This window comes from Armigeres subalbatus, chromosome 1 (genome assembly GCF_024139115.2).
Source record: "Armigeres subalbatus isolate Guangzhou_Male chromosome 1, GZ_Asu_2, whole genome shotgun sequence".
Classification (NCBI taxonomy): domain Eukaryota; kingdom Metazoa; phylum Arthropoda; class Insecta; order Diptera; family Culicidae; genus Armigeres; species Armigeres subalbatus.
The window spans coordinates 149,712,185-149,730,789 of record NC_085139.1 but is presented as its reverse complement, the minus strand read 5'-3'; the positions used below and the strand labels follow the sequence as shown (position 1 = coordinate 149,730,789).

Sequence of the window (18,605 nt, the reverse complement as noted above, 5' to 3'; positions counted from 1 at the left end):
CAGGTGAAAACATTCCACTAAAAAGCTCAAAATAATTTTCTTATCAAAATGGGTCCATTTTTGGTATTTTTAGCAGAAACGTATATTGTAGAGTATGAATCATTTGATCAGTACAGTATACCGGGATACAAAGTCGCTGCTTGCTTATCACATTCAAGACACACTGACGGAGTTGCTATTTATGCCAAAGAATCGGTTCAATTCAAGCTTCAATTAAACGAAGCATGTGAAGGAAATTGGTTCTTAGGCATTACAGTTGGACGTGGCATGAATAAGAATAATTATGGTGTTTTATATCATTCGCCAAGTTCAAGTGATCAGCGTTTCATTGAAATTTTAGAGAACTGGTTTGAAATGTTTGTCAATTTAAGTAAACTAAATGTAATAGCTGGTGATTTTAATATCAATTGGTGTGTAATTTGAAACAAAGGGTTGTGGATTACACGCGAATTCCGTGACACAGTAGAACTATAATTGATCATGTTTAATCTAATGTTGACTCTGTAAACTCAGTTACAGATACTTGTTTGAAAGTAACCGATCATGAAACTTTAGTGATAAATGTAGAAACTATTAATAGACTTGATGATTTTGTTAAATTAAAGTGTTGGAGGAAATATTCTAAACAAGCTGTTTCGAATCTTGTTTCGAGAAACGAGAATTTTCAAGTTATTTCCGGGAACTTAGATCAGAAAGCAGCTGTTCTAACGAACGTTCTGAAATCGAGTACCAATAAGTTAATTGAAGAAAAATTTGTATCTTTGAATAACTCGAATAGCTGGTACAATTTAGACCTGTTGCGTCTCATACGCAAAAGAGATAAATTGTACAAGAGATTTTTGCGAAGACGTAGTCATAATAATTGGAATAGGTACAAGATCGCGCGGAACACATATTCACAATCGTTGAAAACAACGCGTTGTGAATATATTCAGAGGAAAATTGATCAGCATCAGAATAACAGCAGGGAGTTTTTAAAAAATTTTAAAATCTTTGTTAAAACCCAATTGTTCCAAGCCGCGATCCACAACTTTCAATGGCACAATAGAACAGTCGGAACAAACAATTGCTTGTAATTTCAATAGATATTTCATCGATAGTGTTTTATCAATCAATCAATCTATTGATTTGGATGATGAACCCGATGAAATTAAACAGCCGGTTAATAGTAGATGTAGGTTCGAGTGTTTTCGCCCAATTACAATTGATGAACTTAAAAACATATGCTTTTCATTAGGTGAAACGGCTGGAGTTGATAACGTTAACGCTAGAGTTGTACAAGATTGTTTTCATGTCATTGGACACAAACTGCTGGACCTCATAAATTAATCACTGAGAACCGGGCACGTGCCGCAGGTTTGGAAGGAATCTCTTGTGATTCCTATTCAAAAAGTTGCTGGAACGATTAAAGCCGAAGAGTTTCGTCCCATCAACATGTTGCACACATTAGAAAAAATATTAGAACTTGTTGTCAAAGGCCAGTTAGTTACATATTTGAATAGTAATAACTTGCTAATACAAGAACAATCGGGATATCGAGAAGGATATTCTTGTGAAACCGCATTGAACTTGGTGTTAGCCAAATGGAAAGAGAACATGGAGCGTAAAGATATTATCATTGCTGTAGTTTTGGATCTTAAACGCACATTTGAGACAATTTCTAGGCCCTGATTGTTGGAAAAAATGAAGCGCTTTGGGATTTCGGGTTCTGCATATGAATGGTTTAGAAGCTATTTGTCTGACAGAACCCAAAAGACTGCTTTTAATGATTGTGTTTCGAATCCTATGGAAAATAATCTTGGTGTTCCACAAGGAAGTGTATTAGGGCCCGATTTATTTATTATGTATATTAATGACATCGACATGGGACGGGTTTTACGATTTTGTAATATTAATCTATTCGCGGATGACACCGTATTATTCATTGCAGCTAGAACCATCGAAGATGCAGTTTCACGCTTGAATACAGATTTGCGTTCTTTAAGTAGATGGTTGAAGTACAAACAGTTAAAATTGAATGTAAGCAAAACTAAATAGGGGAACGGTTCGCCACTTCATCTCATAGCTCCTATTTCCATCACATCAAAAACAAAGCAATGGTAAGGAATTTGGTTTATTTATTATTTTTGTGATTTTTTTCACCAGTGAGCATGCGTGTTAGCAAAAAGAAGCGACGAATTTGGTGCCGTATTTCTTTGTTTAACGATGAGATGGATATATGTACAGTGAGATGGAGATCGGAACATTTCCCCTACATGGTAATTTCGCGAAATCGAGTCATTGGTAGGGGTAGGTGGGTACACTTGATCCCCGGGGAGACTTGATCACCCCCTGTTTTTTCGAGAACTAAAGTAGTTTTGTTCTAGCGTATTTTTTAGTATAGATCCTCAAAACAAATGACCTTTATGTGGTGAGTTATTTTTTGGATTGACAACCTTATTTATTCTGCAGGGCGGTTTGTATGTTTTGACCTTTCCAAAGTTTTTTTTATGGCCACGCAAAATTTGAACAACTTTTCATAATAATGACCGAATGCTTTCGTTTTTTCACAGCACAAAGCCATAAATATGCTTAATGATCTGTACTGATGAAAATGTCAACATTCCATCAAAGTTTTAGGATATTTGGATTTGAAGTTATTGCCTCAATATGGGGACACTTGATCCCCCCTTAGTCACCCATACAAAAATTTGTCGAAGAAATTTAAAAAAATATAAATCTGTATTCAAGCTTCTAACTTTTTGTAGATTTGACAGATTTGATGAAGTTTTGGCTGGAAAAAATATTTATTGCGTAGATATCTTAAAAAGGGGATCAAGTCTCCCCAAATTTTAAAATTGCATGTGCTGTCGAATTCAATAACAAAAATCGTTCATGTATGCGCACAGCAATTCGAAAATTCTGCGTATTTTGAAGAAAAAATATTTTAAAAATCTGAGGCACCTTTCTAATTTTATCAAAGCAAGTTCTTGGAGAGGGATCAATTTCCCCCGAATATTTTAAAAGTCGAGTTTTGACAGCACTCCAAAAAATGGATTGTGTATCAATAACAACAATAATTTAAGGACTGCCATACATAAGTAAAGTTAAATACTTATTTATTAGAGAGTCTGTGTGGAAATCGCGTATGTTTATTTATTTTTGGCTGTGATACATCGGAAATCAAAAAAGGGGATCAAGTCTACCCAGTCTCCCCTAATGTTTCCGTTAAAATTGATGATAAAACACTTGATCGCGTTCGGGGAATTAAATATCTTGGCGTGATTATTGATGATAAATTGAAATTTGATTCTCACATCAACAATGTGATCAAGAAAATAGCCTAGAAGTATGGAATTTAATGTCGATGAAACACAAATATCGAGGTTACAGCGTTTGCAGAATAAAGTAGTGCGTTTGATTTTGAGATGTAATAGATTCACTTCCTCCTCCTTTTTGTTGAACGCTTTACAATGGTTATCAGTGAAGCAGAGAATTGTTTATTTGACTATGGTGTTCATTTTTAAAATAATAAATAGATTGCTGCCACGATATTTGTGTAATCTAATTGAGAGAGGAAGTGACATTCATGGATATAATACTAGAAACGCGGAAGAAATAAGAACACCTTATTTTTTGCATGGTACTTCACAAAATTCATTGTTTTATAAAGGAATAAATGTTTTCAATTCGATGCCTGCACACATCAAGGGAGCAAGTACACTATCACAGTTCAAGAGACTTGACACGTGAATCTGTTTTTTTAAATATTGGTATTTTATTTGTTGATGTATTTAACTCTTTTTGTGTAGTCTACGAAAGTTTGAGAATCGCGCTCGTAATACAGGTATAAATGACTTTTTTTTGTATTTATCACTACAAACTGAAATATTTGAAATTGTTTGAAAGATACTACAGAAAAGTAGTGAGCTCTCAGATAGAACGCGATTTTCTCGAAACTTTTGGTATCTACGGAGAGGTAACACAAGTTTTGAATGTTGTCGAGCTTTGTTCGGTAAATTGATTGGTACTAGCGAGAATGGTTTTGATATGCGCTTCTTGACGAAACTCTTGGCATCATGCGAGAGGTATCACAAGTTTTGTATTTGTATCGGACTCGCTGTATCACTGATGATGCTTGCGAACATCTGCAGTAGAACTCAACGGTCCTTTTTACTTATTTATATTTTTTGCTGGAAAGCGATGATAATTTGTATTGTTGTTTATATCTGTGAAAATAATCGGATCGTTTATTGTTTTGCAAAATCTGATTAAATTGATCACAATTAAGAATCTTAAACAGTGTTGTGCTGAATCATAATCAAACGATAATGATTGCAATTTTTTTGTGACAACTTTTCACGTGAAAATAGTAGGCGAGTTGTCGCCGGCGACAACTTCTCAAATAGTGTACTCAAACGATAATAAACACAGAATTTTCATTCAAACATTAATCTTTACTATGATCAGCTAATTGTCAACAGTCCCGTTATATCTTCTATTTGGCGTTATGGTTTCATGGTAGTAAGGAGAAAGTGTTCAAAATGTAACGGTAAGTGCTTCAAATCAAGATACGATTTTCAAACGATTCTTAATCGCTGGCGAGTTTTTATCATCTGATAATTTAAAAGAAAGATCGCGAGTGAGTTTGATCATCCCCGATTTTTTGAAAATTTGATTTTTCCCAACCCTGATCTTAAAGATAAATAGTCCAGCTCAAACCTTTGTAGGGGTATGTGGCGGGACCATCATGATCATCATCATCATCAGAATCAGAATCGAACTATTTACATGGGGAGTGAGAGTCTTTCACCTTACCTCTGCTCCATGCTCACTTCATGTAAGCAGGATGATTTATGTTGATCAGCTTATACAGTTTTTCCATATTATGAAATGGTTGTCGAAAGAACGATATTAGTATTGTTTCAATCATGCGATGCAGGATTGAAACAACAATAATATTGAATTGAATGAAACAGTGGATCAGCGTTGAAACAACAACTTTGAAGATTTGAAAAAACAATGTCCACGTTGTTTGACCCAACAATCAAAACAGTTGTTTCAATCGTTCAATATTCTTCCCCTCCATCTCCAATGAAGGCCAAACGCCAATCAAGGCTCAGTGCTATGCTGGTTATTTAATATGAACAAAATTATCAAGCGCACAATTCGAGTGAACCAAATAATTAACCATCATGAAAAGTAATCCTAGTGGTCACAAGGTTGAGGTATTCGATCTGATAAATTGTAGTGTGTTCCCTAGAATTTGGTCCCTAAAATTACGTTTGTGACTTTGTTGTATACTGCCCTTATTTGTATAAAAGTCCGACTTGAGAATTTTGCCGAAGAATGTTTAAAACTCGTTTTACATGGCGAAATACAAGAAAATCTAATAAATTGAAAAAAAAATGCAATCTTCCTAAAAATTGGCATGATGTTCTTTATCTGTATATATTGGCATGGGAAAATTAAATAGACCATATTTAAGTTTATGGGAGGATGAGGTTCTGCCGCAGGGGTGGATGGAAGATCTCGTGTGTCCCATCTACAAAAAGGGCGATAAGCTGGATTGTAGCAACTACCGCGCAATCACATTGCTGAACGCCGCCTGCAAGGTACTCTCCCAAATTTTATGCCGCCGACTAACACCTATTGCATGAGAGTTCGTGGGGCAGTACCATGCGGGATTTATGGGTGAACGTTCTACCACAGACCAGGTGTTCGCCGTACGTCAGGTATTGCAGAAATGCCGCGAATACAACATGCTCACACATCATCTATTTATCGACTTCAAAGCCGCATATGATACAATCGATCGGGACCAGCTATGGCAGCTAATGCACGAAAACGGATGCCCGGATAAACTGATACGGTTGATCAAGGTGATGATGGATCGGGTGATGTGCGTATTTCGAGTTTCAAGGGCATTCTCGAGTCCCTTCGAAACGCGCAGAGGGTTACGGCATGGTGATGGTCTTTCGTGTCGGCTATTCAACATCGCTTTAGAGGGAGTAATACGAAGGGCAGGGATTGACACGAGTGGTATGATTTTCACAAAGTCCGTCCAGTAATTTGGTGTCGCCGACGACATTGATATAATGGCACGTAACTTTGAGAGGATGGAGGAAGCCTACATCAGACTGAAAAGCGAAGCTAAACGGATTGGACTAGTCATCAACACGTCGAAGACGAAGTACATGATAGGAAGAGGCTCAAGAGAGGTCAATGTAAGCCACCCACCACGAGTTTCTATCGGTGGTGACGAAATCGAGGTGGTTGAAGAATTCGTGTCACTTAGGCTCACTGGTGACTGCCAAAAACGATACCAGCAGAGAAATTTGGAGACCCATCATACGTACTTTGGACTCCGCAAAACGCTCCGATCGAATAGAGTTCGCCGCCGTACCAAACTGACTATCTTCAAAACGCTTATTGGACCGGTAGTTCTCTATGGACACGAGATCTGGACGATGCTCGTGGAGGACCAACGCGCACTGGGAGTTTTCGAAAGGAAAGTGCTGCGTACCTGTGGGGTGCAGTTGGCGGACGGTACGTGAAGGAGGCGAATGAACCACAAGTTGCATCAGCTGTTGGAAGAACCATCCATCGTTCACACCGCGAAAATCGGACGACTGCGGTGGGCCGGGCACGTAACCAGAATGTCGGACAGCAATCCGGTGAAAATGGTTCTCGAGAACGATCCGACGGGAACAAGAAGGCGAGGTGCACAGCGGGCAAGGTGGATTGATCAGGTGGAGGGCGGTTTGTGGACCCTCCACAGACTGCGTGGTTGGCGAAATGCAGCGAGCTGAATGGAGAAGACTTTTATGTATTGCACAGGCCACTCCGGTCTTAGTATGGTAATAAATAAAATAAATATGTATGTTTATAGCCTATTAAAATATGTTATGTGACTTATATTAAGATAAGTAAATATCAATACCAAATTTTTAAAACAAAGCCTACTATTCTATTAGGTTTTTTTTAGACAGGAGACAGTTTTAAGCTGATTTCTGAAAGATAATCAAAATCATCAGAAGCATATATATGGGACTCTTATGCGTATTATGGCAGTATAGTCACTAGAGTGATTCAAATTTTGACTTTTTTGCTCCCTTATGCTTAAACGATGGCATTTGCCATTTTAATAATCGTCCCAAATTTTTAGCTAATTTGGATGTAATTTGACTGAGCACAAGCAGTTTGAAGCTTGTATGAAAATTACTATAAAAACAGTAACTTTTGTGAAAACCGTTCTAACAAGGAAGGAAGGAAATCTAACAAGGGGAAATATCGTCGTTGTTGCTAAACGATTTGATGCTGGCAACAAAAGTTATTATGGAAATACTGAATTGTGGGAAATTCAATTTAATACATAAAAGAATAACATCAATATCAATCATGAGCATTTCTGTTTTCTTTATAATTTTGCTCACAAAAGTCAGATTGCTTCGCAACAACAACTGACTTTCAGCTTAGGATCTATTCTATGATGACGATGAATTAAATATATTCAAATATATTCTGGACTGCTTCACGAAACGGTCCTTTACATGAGTGGCAATTTTCATAGTAATTTTCATATAACCTTCAAACGGCACGTGTACATCCAAATTACATCCAAATCAGCTAAACATTTGGGAGGACTATTAAAATAGCAAAAGCAATCGTTTAAGCATAGGGGAGCGAAAAAGTCAAAATTTGAATCACTCTAATAGTCACCTTAACAACTTCGAGCAACTAAAGTCTCTCTGAGTACATATATTTTATTTTTGATACGGCTGTATATAGCGCAGTGTTTCTACTTGCCCCGATATGCGATGAAATTATGCATTTAGAAAAATAATTTCAGTGTACAAAATATTTATAAAAATGTTTGGTAAGGTTGCTTATTTTTTATGTATGATCATGTTTTGACTTGCCCCGGTGTACCCTACTTTCTGATTTGTTTTCTCTTTTTAGGCACAAGTGATCACCTACCACTAGCGGCGCCAGAGATTGGGTAATGGTGTGGCACCAGCAGTTTTAGCGTAATTGATTCAATGATAATTTGGCGTCAGCAGTAAGAACTGAAGGTGTCAGGGTACGCCTTTGTCCTAAATTTTTTCGCCGAAAATCAGCAAAATTTTGCTGAAAAGTCAGCTATCATTTCAGTAAAATAAATTACGGAAACTTTCAGCAAATTGCACTACTGTCATAGGGGAACTGTTCCGTTTTCCATCTCACTGAACATTAATTCATCTTATTGCAAAATAAAGAAATACAGCACCAATCTCGTTGCTTTTTTTGCTAACACGCCTGCTCAGCGGTAAAAAAAGTCACGAAAAAAAGAAACAAACCAAATTCCTTTTCATTGCTTTGTTTTTGATGGGATGGAAATAGGAGCTAAGAGCTGAAGTGCCGAACCGTTCCCCTATCTGTCAGTCGTTTACTGAATCATCAGCTTGTTATGCTGAAAATTCTGCATTTCAGGCTGGAATATGAATTGACAGCACTTTGCTGGATCAATTCAGCAAAATGTGCAAAACCGCTGAAAACCAGCTGATTTCATATTAGAGTGCGGCATATTTTTCGAATGTTTCCGAAACCTGGAATTCGTGTGCCCAAACGCTTTTTTATGTCAAAAAAAGAGTAGCCTCAGAATTTCAGGCCAAAATATTGAAGTTTAGAGGTCGCGCAAAGGCCTTTAAGGTGATTTTTTGACCATCAAGTTTAGACTTTCATAAAAATAATCATAACTTTAGCAATTTTCATCCGATTTACAATCTATTGTAATTAATCTCTTCAGTATTGAATTTATGAAAACTTTGTAGAACATCATATTTCTTGAAAGCAGCTCCAAATGATGATAATATGCAGATTTTGATAAAAATGTCTCATTAGGGAAAATCAGTTTTACAAACGCTCTAACTTTGTCAAATATCAGCCTAACTTTCAGATATCATATTATATGAAATCAAAGAAAAATTTGTATTCTAATTCTTCTTAGAACAAACTGAGCTTCTAAAAGTATTATTTGGCAATGTTTTAGACCAAATACTGCAAACCAATTATTCTATCAAACAAAGACGCTCCATAGTAGGCCATAATTTTATTATTTTTATAGCACATTTTAAATTCTATAGTTTCACTAGTCGACCCGGCAGACGTTGTCCTGCATAGTAGGCGAAAATGTGCGTTTTGAACTGCCCTTGTGAAATATCCATACGAATCTTAATTTTAGTTTTCACGATTTACCTAACCTTACCCTTGACTTTCGCATGAGGAAATATTATATAAACCCGTCGGAAACGATAACGAACATATCTGCTGAAGGAATGAAGAAAATCCATCCAGCCGTTTTCGAGTTATGCGGATACGAACACAGACCATTTCATTTTTATATATATAGATTTCATATGAAATTATACCGTTGTCGTATAAAACTGGTTTAGCATAGTAAATTTACTAGAAACTGCATTACCTGTCAGAATTTCATTATGTACACAAAATCTTAATTACCATTCCAGCAAAACGATTTGCTGAAAATCAATCAGCAATTTTGGAGATTACTGAAAGTCAGTTATTTGTTTTGTCTTAACTGAAAATCAGCATACTTCTTCAGATTACTGATCGTTCAGCATTTCCCATCTACTTGACAGTTCCACAGTGTGAAGAAAAGAAGCCATTTTCATTTTAGGCAGGAGCTTTTCCAATTGCTGTTTCTGGCGAGGTTTTTGATTTGTGTTATTTATTTAATGAATCACTGAATTCCGCTCAATCCAACATAATACTGGTAAGTATTTCTTCTAATAAGTCATATTGTATGTACATTTCTTTAAGATTAATATCGAATAATGATATGGATAATTTAATATATTTTTCAGCCAATCCAATTATCGAAGAGGATGTCCAGCGTCCAGCGCTCGAGGTCCTTTTATTCACACAGATTCGATTAATGTGTATATCTATTATAATGATTTTAAATTTCTAATGCGCTCTTTAAAATAAATTAAATTTAAAAATTATTTTCTTATTAATTTGGATCGAAAAATCTGATGACATCAACAATTAAAAATATTTTGCTGAATTTTATCAGCATGATGCTGTCAAATCCTGCAACGGCCAAACCAACTGAATTTTCAGCAAACTTTTCTAATTTGCTGATTATCCAGCAAATAGTTGGCAAATGAAATGTCAGATCACTTTGCCGAAATTTTCAGTAATTTCTTTTTGCTGAAATGATTGCTGATCATTCAGCTCGGCAAAATTCAGCAAAATTTTGCTGATTTTCGGCGAAAAAAATTTGGTGTGTATTATTGTTTTATTTCAATTATTTCATATTTTATTTATTATAATTATAATTATTTTCTTCATGTATTCAAAGGAATATTTAAGGTTTTTATGGCTTGTATTCAAAACAATAAAAAACAATTTGAAAATCAAATTAACATTTGTTAATATACAATGGAACATTTATTGTAAATGTTTTGTTTAGTGCAAGGATAAAGTTTGCATACATTTGTATCAAGGACCTCATGCATTTTGACTCGTCTTCGAAGGCCATCGACCGTGCAATTGATTGATGACAATTAAACACTCTCCATTTTTTGAAAGCTAAAAGAAAGGCAGCTTATTACCTATTTTTACTTACGGATAGCATTTTTGCCATTCTTGTACAACAAAGTTGTACCGAAAGGCTATCATTTCACTCCGAAAACGTACTTTTTATAGAAGCCTCTGAGACCCATAGTGTTATATACCAATCGACTCAGCTCAACGAGCTGCTTCATTTCACCATTCACGTTGCAACTCAGGTTCTGCGTGATGTTTTTTTTACCAAGGCATGTAGTGACAGTGACAACAGAACAACAAGCTGAATGTACAGCAATCTAGCAAGGTTTACTGAATTTCAGCAAACCGGAATAAATTGCCAAAATTATTAGCAAAGTTCCAAATTGATGATTGGTTACCAGCAAAATAATATGCTGTAACATATTCCTCCAATTTGGAGTGTGGTCTTGCTTTTTAGCCGCGTAACTTCCTGCATGGCTAAGTAAGGTCCAATTCTTGGCATAGTGTATCCATTGTACTTACCACATAGAGATATATATCCATGCAACGGTGAGCATTGAAAAGCTTTCAATTAACTGAGGAAATGCTAGTAGAATACTAAGTTGAAATACAGGAATGTAGAACTATAGAGGTATAATTGGTGGGGTTAATTAGTCAAGCGGTTAATCAGTTAAAAACCCAGGTTACCCGATCAAGAATGCATAACAAAATTATAACAAGGCGAGTTATTTATTTCAGAAAAATAATGTAACAAAATGTGTTATAAAATTGGCTGGTTAGTTGTTAAAATAACAAAAATTATATCAAAATTCCCTCTAGCCGTAACATAATTATATCAGAGGTTGTTACCTTCATTTCAACATTGTAACAACCGTTGATATGATTATGAGGTACAAAAATCTACTTTCATGGTAATTGCCTACATCACGTATAAAAATGTGGTACGCTACAACGCCGGATTTCCATCCATAATGTAGGCAATTAACTTTGTACTAGCTTATTAACATCGAACATTGATTCAAGTTATACTGGAGGTGATTACCTCCGTTTTTTCCAATATCAAAAAATGTAGGCAATTATTCTGTGTAAATATACATAAGTAATACTATATATACAGCCCTGTTTGTCTGTCCGGTGACTAGCCAACCAGATGCAGCACGTGGGGAAATTCTCAAAAAAAAAAAAAAAAATTGACACCTCAATAATAGCCCTGTTTGTCTGTCCGGTGACTAGCCAACCAGACGCACACGTGGGGAAATTCTCAAAAAAAAAAATTGACACGTCAATTCTTTTTGACTATCAGTTGCAGAAAACAAAACCAGTGACAACCTTAGACAACCAGACACAGCAATCGATGAAAAATCACAGACAACAGACGTTGAAAATTTTGATTTTTTTCAAGGGAATTAATGAATCGTTAAAAAAACACTTGCCACGGGCGCTACTGCGTCCACAAATAAACTAGTGTTGTTATAATTTTGATATGAAATAAAACTGGCCGACACATTTTTATCGAATTATCTAATTATAACACACGTTGTTTTAAATAACTACCATTGATAGAATTGAGTTATAATTTTGTTATGGATTCCTGATCGGATATGCCGCTCAAAGCGCACAATTATGCGCAGTAGAGGTCACCCAACTCTGCGGCATAGACGAAATAACCGAAGCCGAAGCAGTGGTGGCCGCACTGAGAAATCAGTGCGGCGTTGAAATTCAGGACACCGCAATTCGGTTAAGGTCGGGAAGAGCTGGAGCGCCGGTTTCCTAATTCCAAGTATCCTTGCCTGAAACCAAGAAGGTGCTGAAGGTAGGTCGATCCATATTCCCGGTAAGCATAAACCAACAACCTCAGGCCTGTGCTAAGTGCTTCGATTATGGACACAAGTCATATGACTGCAAAGGTCCTTCTAGAGTTGCTAGCGGTACTAAACGTAGTCCCAAGCCAAGCGTCATCGTTCAGTCGACCGCGTGGTGAGTCATGCATCGATGTGACTTTCTGCAGCGCGGGATGGAGAATAGAGCCTGAATGGAAGATTCATGAGGGGTATACATCCAGTGACCAGAAGGAAATACGTTTTATAGTCAGTTATACTTCCAATAGAACCACATGGCGAGTAGATACAGATGACCCAAGATGGCGCACCTCGTTGTTTACTTCAGAACTGCTAGAGTAATCCCTAATATGGGAAAATCGGACTCTAGGCCTGAGTGGCGACGAGTTATCTGATTTGCAAGCTCGGACATGTGACGCTACTATGCCCAGGAAGAACACGGTAATCGCCATCCGATGTATTGGTGGTCGAACACTATCACGGACATTCGTAGAACCTGTATTAGAGCTAAGAGAAGGTTGCGACGTGCTAGAACCGAGGAAGAAAGGGTTGATAGACGCCGAGTGTTCCAGACCGCCAGACAGCCAGGAACGAGGCCTTTGAACATACGATTCTTGCTAATCCAGATATGTTCGAGAGCTGCCTTCAATGATGCCTGGATGAAGGTTACTTTCAGACCGTTGAAAACGGCAGAAGTTATTTTTTTATATCTTTATTAAGGAGAATTTCAGCCCAAGGCTGGCTCGTCTCGTGGCAGAAGTTAGTGCTATTGTCCAAGCCTGTAAAACTACCGACCCTTTATCATGCAGACCAATTAGCAATTTTGGCCGGTAGCGACTGCGGCATGGTTCGACGTAGCGAGTTTTTACTGTGCTTGTTTTCTTGTGAAATTTTTCTGGATTTTTATTTTTTTGGAAATAAGCGCAGAAATCTAATAAATGTCACCGGAATATTCATCTGTATTTCCATCGACATAAAACTATTTTAAAATTCCCCAGAAAATTCTGCTGAGTTTTCCCAACATACTAACAATTCCCAAAAAAAAATTAGAAAATCACAGGAGTTGTCGCAAGAAATTCTTTAAAGAAATTTGTTGGAGTTTCCCGGGAAATTTATAGGAGTTTCTTCCATTTTTTCTGTGAAATACTTTGGAATTTCCTCTGGAAACTCTTTAGAACTACCAAGAGGATTTTTTTTGGAATTTCCAAAGAAGATGGATTGGAATTACCAAATCTCCAACAGATTGGCTCCGCCGGAAAGAATCACTTCGTTCTTCGAGTAATCGTTAGTAAATAATTCCGCGAACTGCTGGGATTGTTTCTAGCTGTTTCGAAGTATGGTAGAGTTGTAATCCAGCCAGAGGAACCCACGATCATAGGCCATTGGCCGACCCCAACAAAAAGTGATTGGAAGTCAACATCGGAGAATCGTCGTTTTGGGTGTAGCTAAGTGAATTTCTACCGTTGGGCAGATTGACTGACTCTGTATGTTTAGTTTATTCTAGATTCGTTAGAGTTATAATTCTTATGAATTAATTATAGATTACATGTGCCATATCGCCTTTCTTATAGAAGATTGAATTAGTAGGATTTCAAATGTGAGACAAACTGAAATTTGTTTATCTAAATCCGTCTCATAATCTTCATTAACAGTTTTAAGAGACGAAACAATAAACCGGCGTTTCTATAGCCTGATCCAGAAATTATACCTTAGCCTTAGGTTTTTGCTACGTATAGTTTATAACCTTGTCTACTTTCTTCTTGTGTTGAGTTTTGCCGATTTATGGAATATAGATCATGTTTTAGATTTTTTTCCTTCACACAGTTTTGAGGTGCTTGCACAACACAGTTTCAAGTAGTTTCTTCAAATTTCCCAGCTATATCCACACTAAATCAATTGCATATGATCATTATACTTATTTACCTAGCATTACATGTGTCAAAACTTAAATATTGTATCCGAAGGCGAATTAGAGAAATGCCTCAAATTCATAGGTCGCTCCGAAAATCGTCAACTCAATGTCGAGCCCTCGTTTTCACTCATTTAGCATGTTTTTGGTTTATCAAATCAGTGTTGGCGTATGACTAGGATTCCTAATGAACCTAATGAAGTAGATTTAAAAATTTTATGTCATCATAAGCTGTTGTCATTGGGGTTAAGGTTTTACCTGTTGACCAATTAAATAAACAAACCTCAACATAAACCAAACGCCAAAGTAATTTGATTTTTATGTCACGCTGGTGTCAATTTATTATTATTTACCGAGTTAAAGTTTTGCACTTTTTCAAGGCTTCCTAACCAAAATTCGACTGATCTAATAGCTCTACGTTTTTTACTTGGTGATTTGAATTTGATTGATTGAATTTGGGCGAAGCAATTTTTCTGACCGAAAATAGATTCAGAAAAATTACATCACGTTTATAATCGAAAATACGATGAATCGAAATTTTCATAGAACATAACATGCATTTCAATTTGCCGACTATTTTTTTAGTTTGCTTATACATTATGTCATTTCGGGTTAAACTGTATTCTGTTGATGCCAAAAATCGACAAAGGCTTGCACATATTGAAAAGCAAATAAGTTTAACTCTCCAGGGGTATCCAGTAGCCTTGCGAGCAAAGGCGTAGGATAGCCAATCCGGAGATGGCGAGTTCAATTCTCGGTCCGGTCTAGGATGTTTTCGGGTTGGAAGCATTCTCGACACCCTGGGCATAGTGTATCCATCCATTGTACTTGCCACATGCAAAGGTGCGTATAGAAAAGCTTTCAATTAAAAACTGAAGAAATGCTAATAGAACATTTAGTTGAAAAGCAGACCAAGTTCCAGTTGGAATGTAGAGCCATTGAAGAAGAAGAAGAAGAAGTTCAAGTCTTACGAACTTTTTTCTTCTCTTGACAAATAGGGAGCGGGACCATTTGGGCAGCACCACCTATTCCCGTCCACAACATTAAAAACTCGACCGCGTTCCAATCAAATGGCTTGATTGTTTGTACATCACTAGATATCGACAGGAACAAGTAATTCGGTTGTAATGCGCTCGAGTAATGAACGTTGCTGACGGGAATAGGGTGTACTGCCCAAATGGTTCTCTACCCTAATTTAAAAAATATATATCTAAAATATTGAAGGATAAGATGTAATCCCATTTGACTCCCTAAAAATTTAGGTTTTAAAATAATAAATGAAAATTACTACATCAATCGATATGATTTTCTTAAACAAGTAAAAGGAATGTACTGAAAAAGCTATCGCCATATTCACTTACCCGTATCAATCCATCGGTAGAATTCAACATAAACGCTGATAAATAGTCGTATTCGGTAACTTTTACGAGTGCACCTTCTTCCGAACGCGCTTCTGAAGTGTTGCTATCCATGTAGTAGCGGAGAATTGGCTCCCTGTCGAGATCGTTAGCTATCAGTCGATACGCATACGTCCCAACAGGAGTATTTTCACGGATCGATATCGTTCCTGGGTCCAAGAAGTACGGGGCTTTGTTATTCACATCCTTGATCGATATATTTACCTTGCACATGCTCTGGAGCTGTTGTTCCCCGATTCCCCCATCAAGGGCTATCACACTGAGCGAATATTCTGTAGTCTTGGGATCGGTCATATCTGGATCTAAGGTAGCGCCAGTGGCCACGGATATAACACCGGTATCGGGGCTTATTACAAACTTGTCACTCGCGCCACTCTGTATTCGATAGACGATGAAGTTATTTGGTGATGATCCGTCTTTGTCTATGGCCTTCACCTCTAAAATAGGACTTCCACTAGGCAAGTTCTCTGGCACTGATTGCATGTAGGTTGAATGCAAAAATTGCGGCGGATGATCATTTACATCTTGTACATGTATGGTAACTGATACTTTTGTGCTTAATATTGGCACCCCACCATCTGAAGCAAGTACGGTTAAATGAATTGGTCGTATATTGAATGTTCCACTGGTGAGAGATTCGAAATCAATGGGGGTTATGGGTCTCAGTTTGCCCGATTTTTCATCAATAGTAAAGTTCTCTCTGAATCGTCCTTCAATTATGTCGTATCTTATTTCACTGTTTTTAGTGCCATTCAAATCAGCATCCCTTGCTTCCACGATAAGCGGTGCCTCAAAAGAAAGTTTATTCTCCATCAAACGAGCCTCGTACATGCTTTGTAGAAACACTGGAGCATTGTCGTTTACGTCAAGGATGTGTACAACCAGCTGCACAGAGTTACGGTTCCCACGCCCTAAATTATCTCGCGCCTCTATAGTGAGATAATGCTTCTGAACTAGCTCACGATCAAGTGCATGCCCTCCAGGGGCTTTAATAGTTATTACTCCAGTCAATGGGTTTAGTGCCAATAAGCTCGCTATACTGCCCGATAAGTTTATGAATCGAATACCACTTGTTCCAAAATCACCCGAATCTACGTCAACCGCCTGAATCTGTGTCAATAATGCTCCTACCCCGCTGTTTTCCGGCAAATAACACTCGTAAATATCTTTTGAAAACTCCGGGAAGTTATCATTCTGATCTCTGATATGGACAACGATCATTGCCATGCTATGTTTTCCTTCCGGAGCGATTTCTCTGGCATGGATAGTGAAATTCATTGATTTTACTTTCTCGTAGTCTAGTAAAACTGGATCTTTCACACGCAGAACAAATGTGGCCTCGTTCACCGCTCTACTGGGTGTTATTTCGAAAAGACCATTATTGGGTTCTAAGTAGAGATCGAATGTTCCATTATGGCCTTGATCGTAATCGAAAACCTCATTCCGGGCGAACCCGAGAAACGACACTGGAGTATTTTCTTGTGCATTTTCATTGATTTCACTCTCATATGAGTAACTTCTGAATGTTGGAGTTTCATCATTGATATCGGTTATGATGATAGTTACTTCCGTTTTAACCGATGGTGATGGCTGCAAAAGTACATTTATTGTTATGAAATTCATTCCTTTTTTAAGTACATTTGGTAATGAAGTTATGTGTTAAAATAGAGGTAACCCTGCCTTGAGCTTAAAACCTCGCGTATAAAGAAAAAAATGTTAGAAATAATAAATCGGCTGTTGCCACCACTTAAAATATCTATTGAAATACCTTTATCTTGGAATTTTGTTCTGTTGCTACAATTTCAAGTATGTACGCAGCGTTGGCTCTATTTCTAGCGTCCTCCCGATCAAGTTTTTGTGTTGTCAGAATTGTGCCTTGATTTGTATCAATCCTAAATGGACTGCTGGTGTTCTGATCTATCGAATACCTTATGCGGTTATTAATTCCACGGTCTCCGTCGATAGCTTTAACTTTTTTAATTAAAAAAAATCCTGATGTTATAATCATTATTGAACAAATTATATTAACCATACAAACCTTGTGTAACTGTTGTCCCTATTGGAGCATCTTCTGGCACACGTATAACTGCAGACGCTATAATAAATTCCGGTGGTTGATCTTCTATGTCCTTTACTTTTACTAGTAAGGCGGCAGTGCCTGTATTCGTTCGTCCCTGGAACAAAGAAAGTAGAGATACATAAGCATCAGATAAACATAAATGTATTTAAGGAAACCCTGATTAATCCACCAAGCGGTGTTGGTGCCTTTCTCGTGCAAAAAATACTAAAAATATATAAACCCAAGCAGGAGAGATTGGCTCAATAATACCTAATTCTGTTATTGATACCATACTCTGGTATGAACTAGCCCTGCATAAGAGGGAAATTACCAAAGGAATAATACCAAAAATTAATATGCACAATACTTAAGCCATAGACACATTCCAGCGTAACGCGACACCATGAGGAGTCGACTTTCAGTGAGAAATTAGGTCCGCATTCGAAAATTAACTTCGGTGACATATGATTAACCAGGTTTAAAATTATCCTTCCTAAATTTCCTTTCTGATGGTATATTAATTTTAAGATTTTTGCTTTGAATATGATTAATATAACGCGCTGCATTTCGTAACGCGACACCATTATTTGAAAATGCACTTTTTGCAATTAATGCAAATTGCGTTTTTAGCTCTGGTATAAGGTTTGGAATCTCGGTTTATTCCAAGCATTTCTCGTATACATTAATAGAAATAAGGATGTGAATTCAAATTACGGATAAAAATGGATATTATATGAAAAATTGCTGGATTGATTTGAAACCCGCCACGTTACGCTGATCAACAAACAGTGTCCTGCACTTCTGCAAATGGTGTCGCGTTACGCGAACGTGTTTATCGTTGATGGAGT

The 18,605-nt window shown here is 37.1% G+C and overlaps 1 protein-coding gene across 3 annotated transcripts in view; it reads right to left on the bottom strand.

Moving 5' to 3' along the window:
* Positions 1-18,605, bottom strand: part of LOC134205247 (cadherin-23) — a 127,696-nt gene that overhangs the window by 25,472 nt on the left and 83,619 nt on the right. For all 3 annotated transcript variants that reach the window (XM_062680330.1, XM_062680332.1, XM_062680331.1), the window contains exons 3-5: positions 17,737-17,872; positions 17,467-17,669; positions 15,642-17,288 (exon numbers count right to left, since the gene is read on the bottom strand). In XM_062680330.1, the coding sequence (XP_062536314.1) occupies positions 15,642-17,288; positions 17,467-17,669; positions 17,737-17,872 (1,986 nt within the window). The remainder of the gene's footprint in view (positions 1-15,641; positions 17,289-17,466; positions 17,670-17,736; positions 17,873-18,605) is intronic.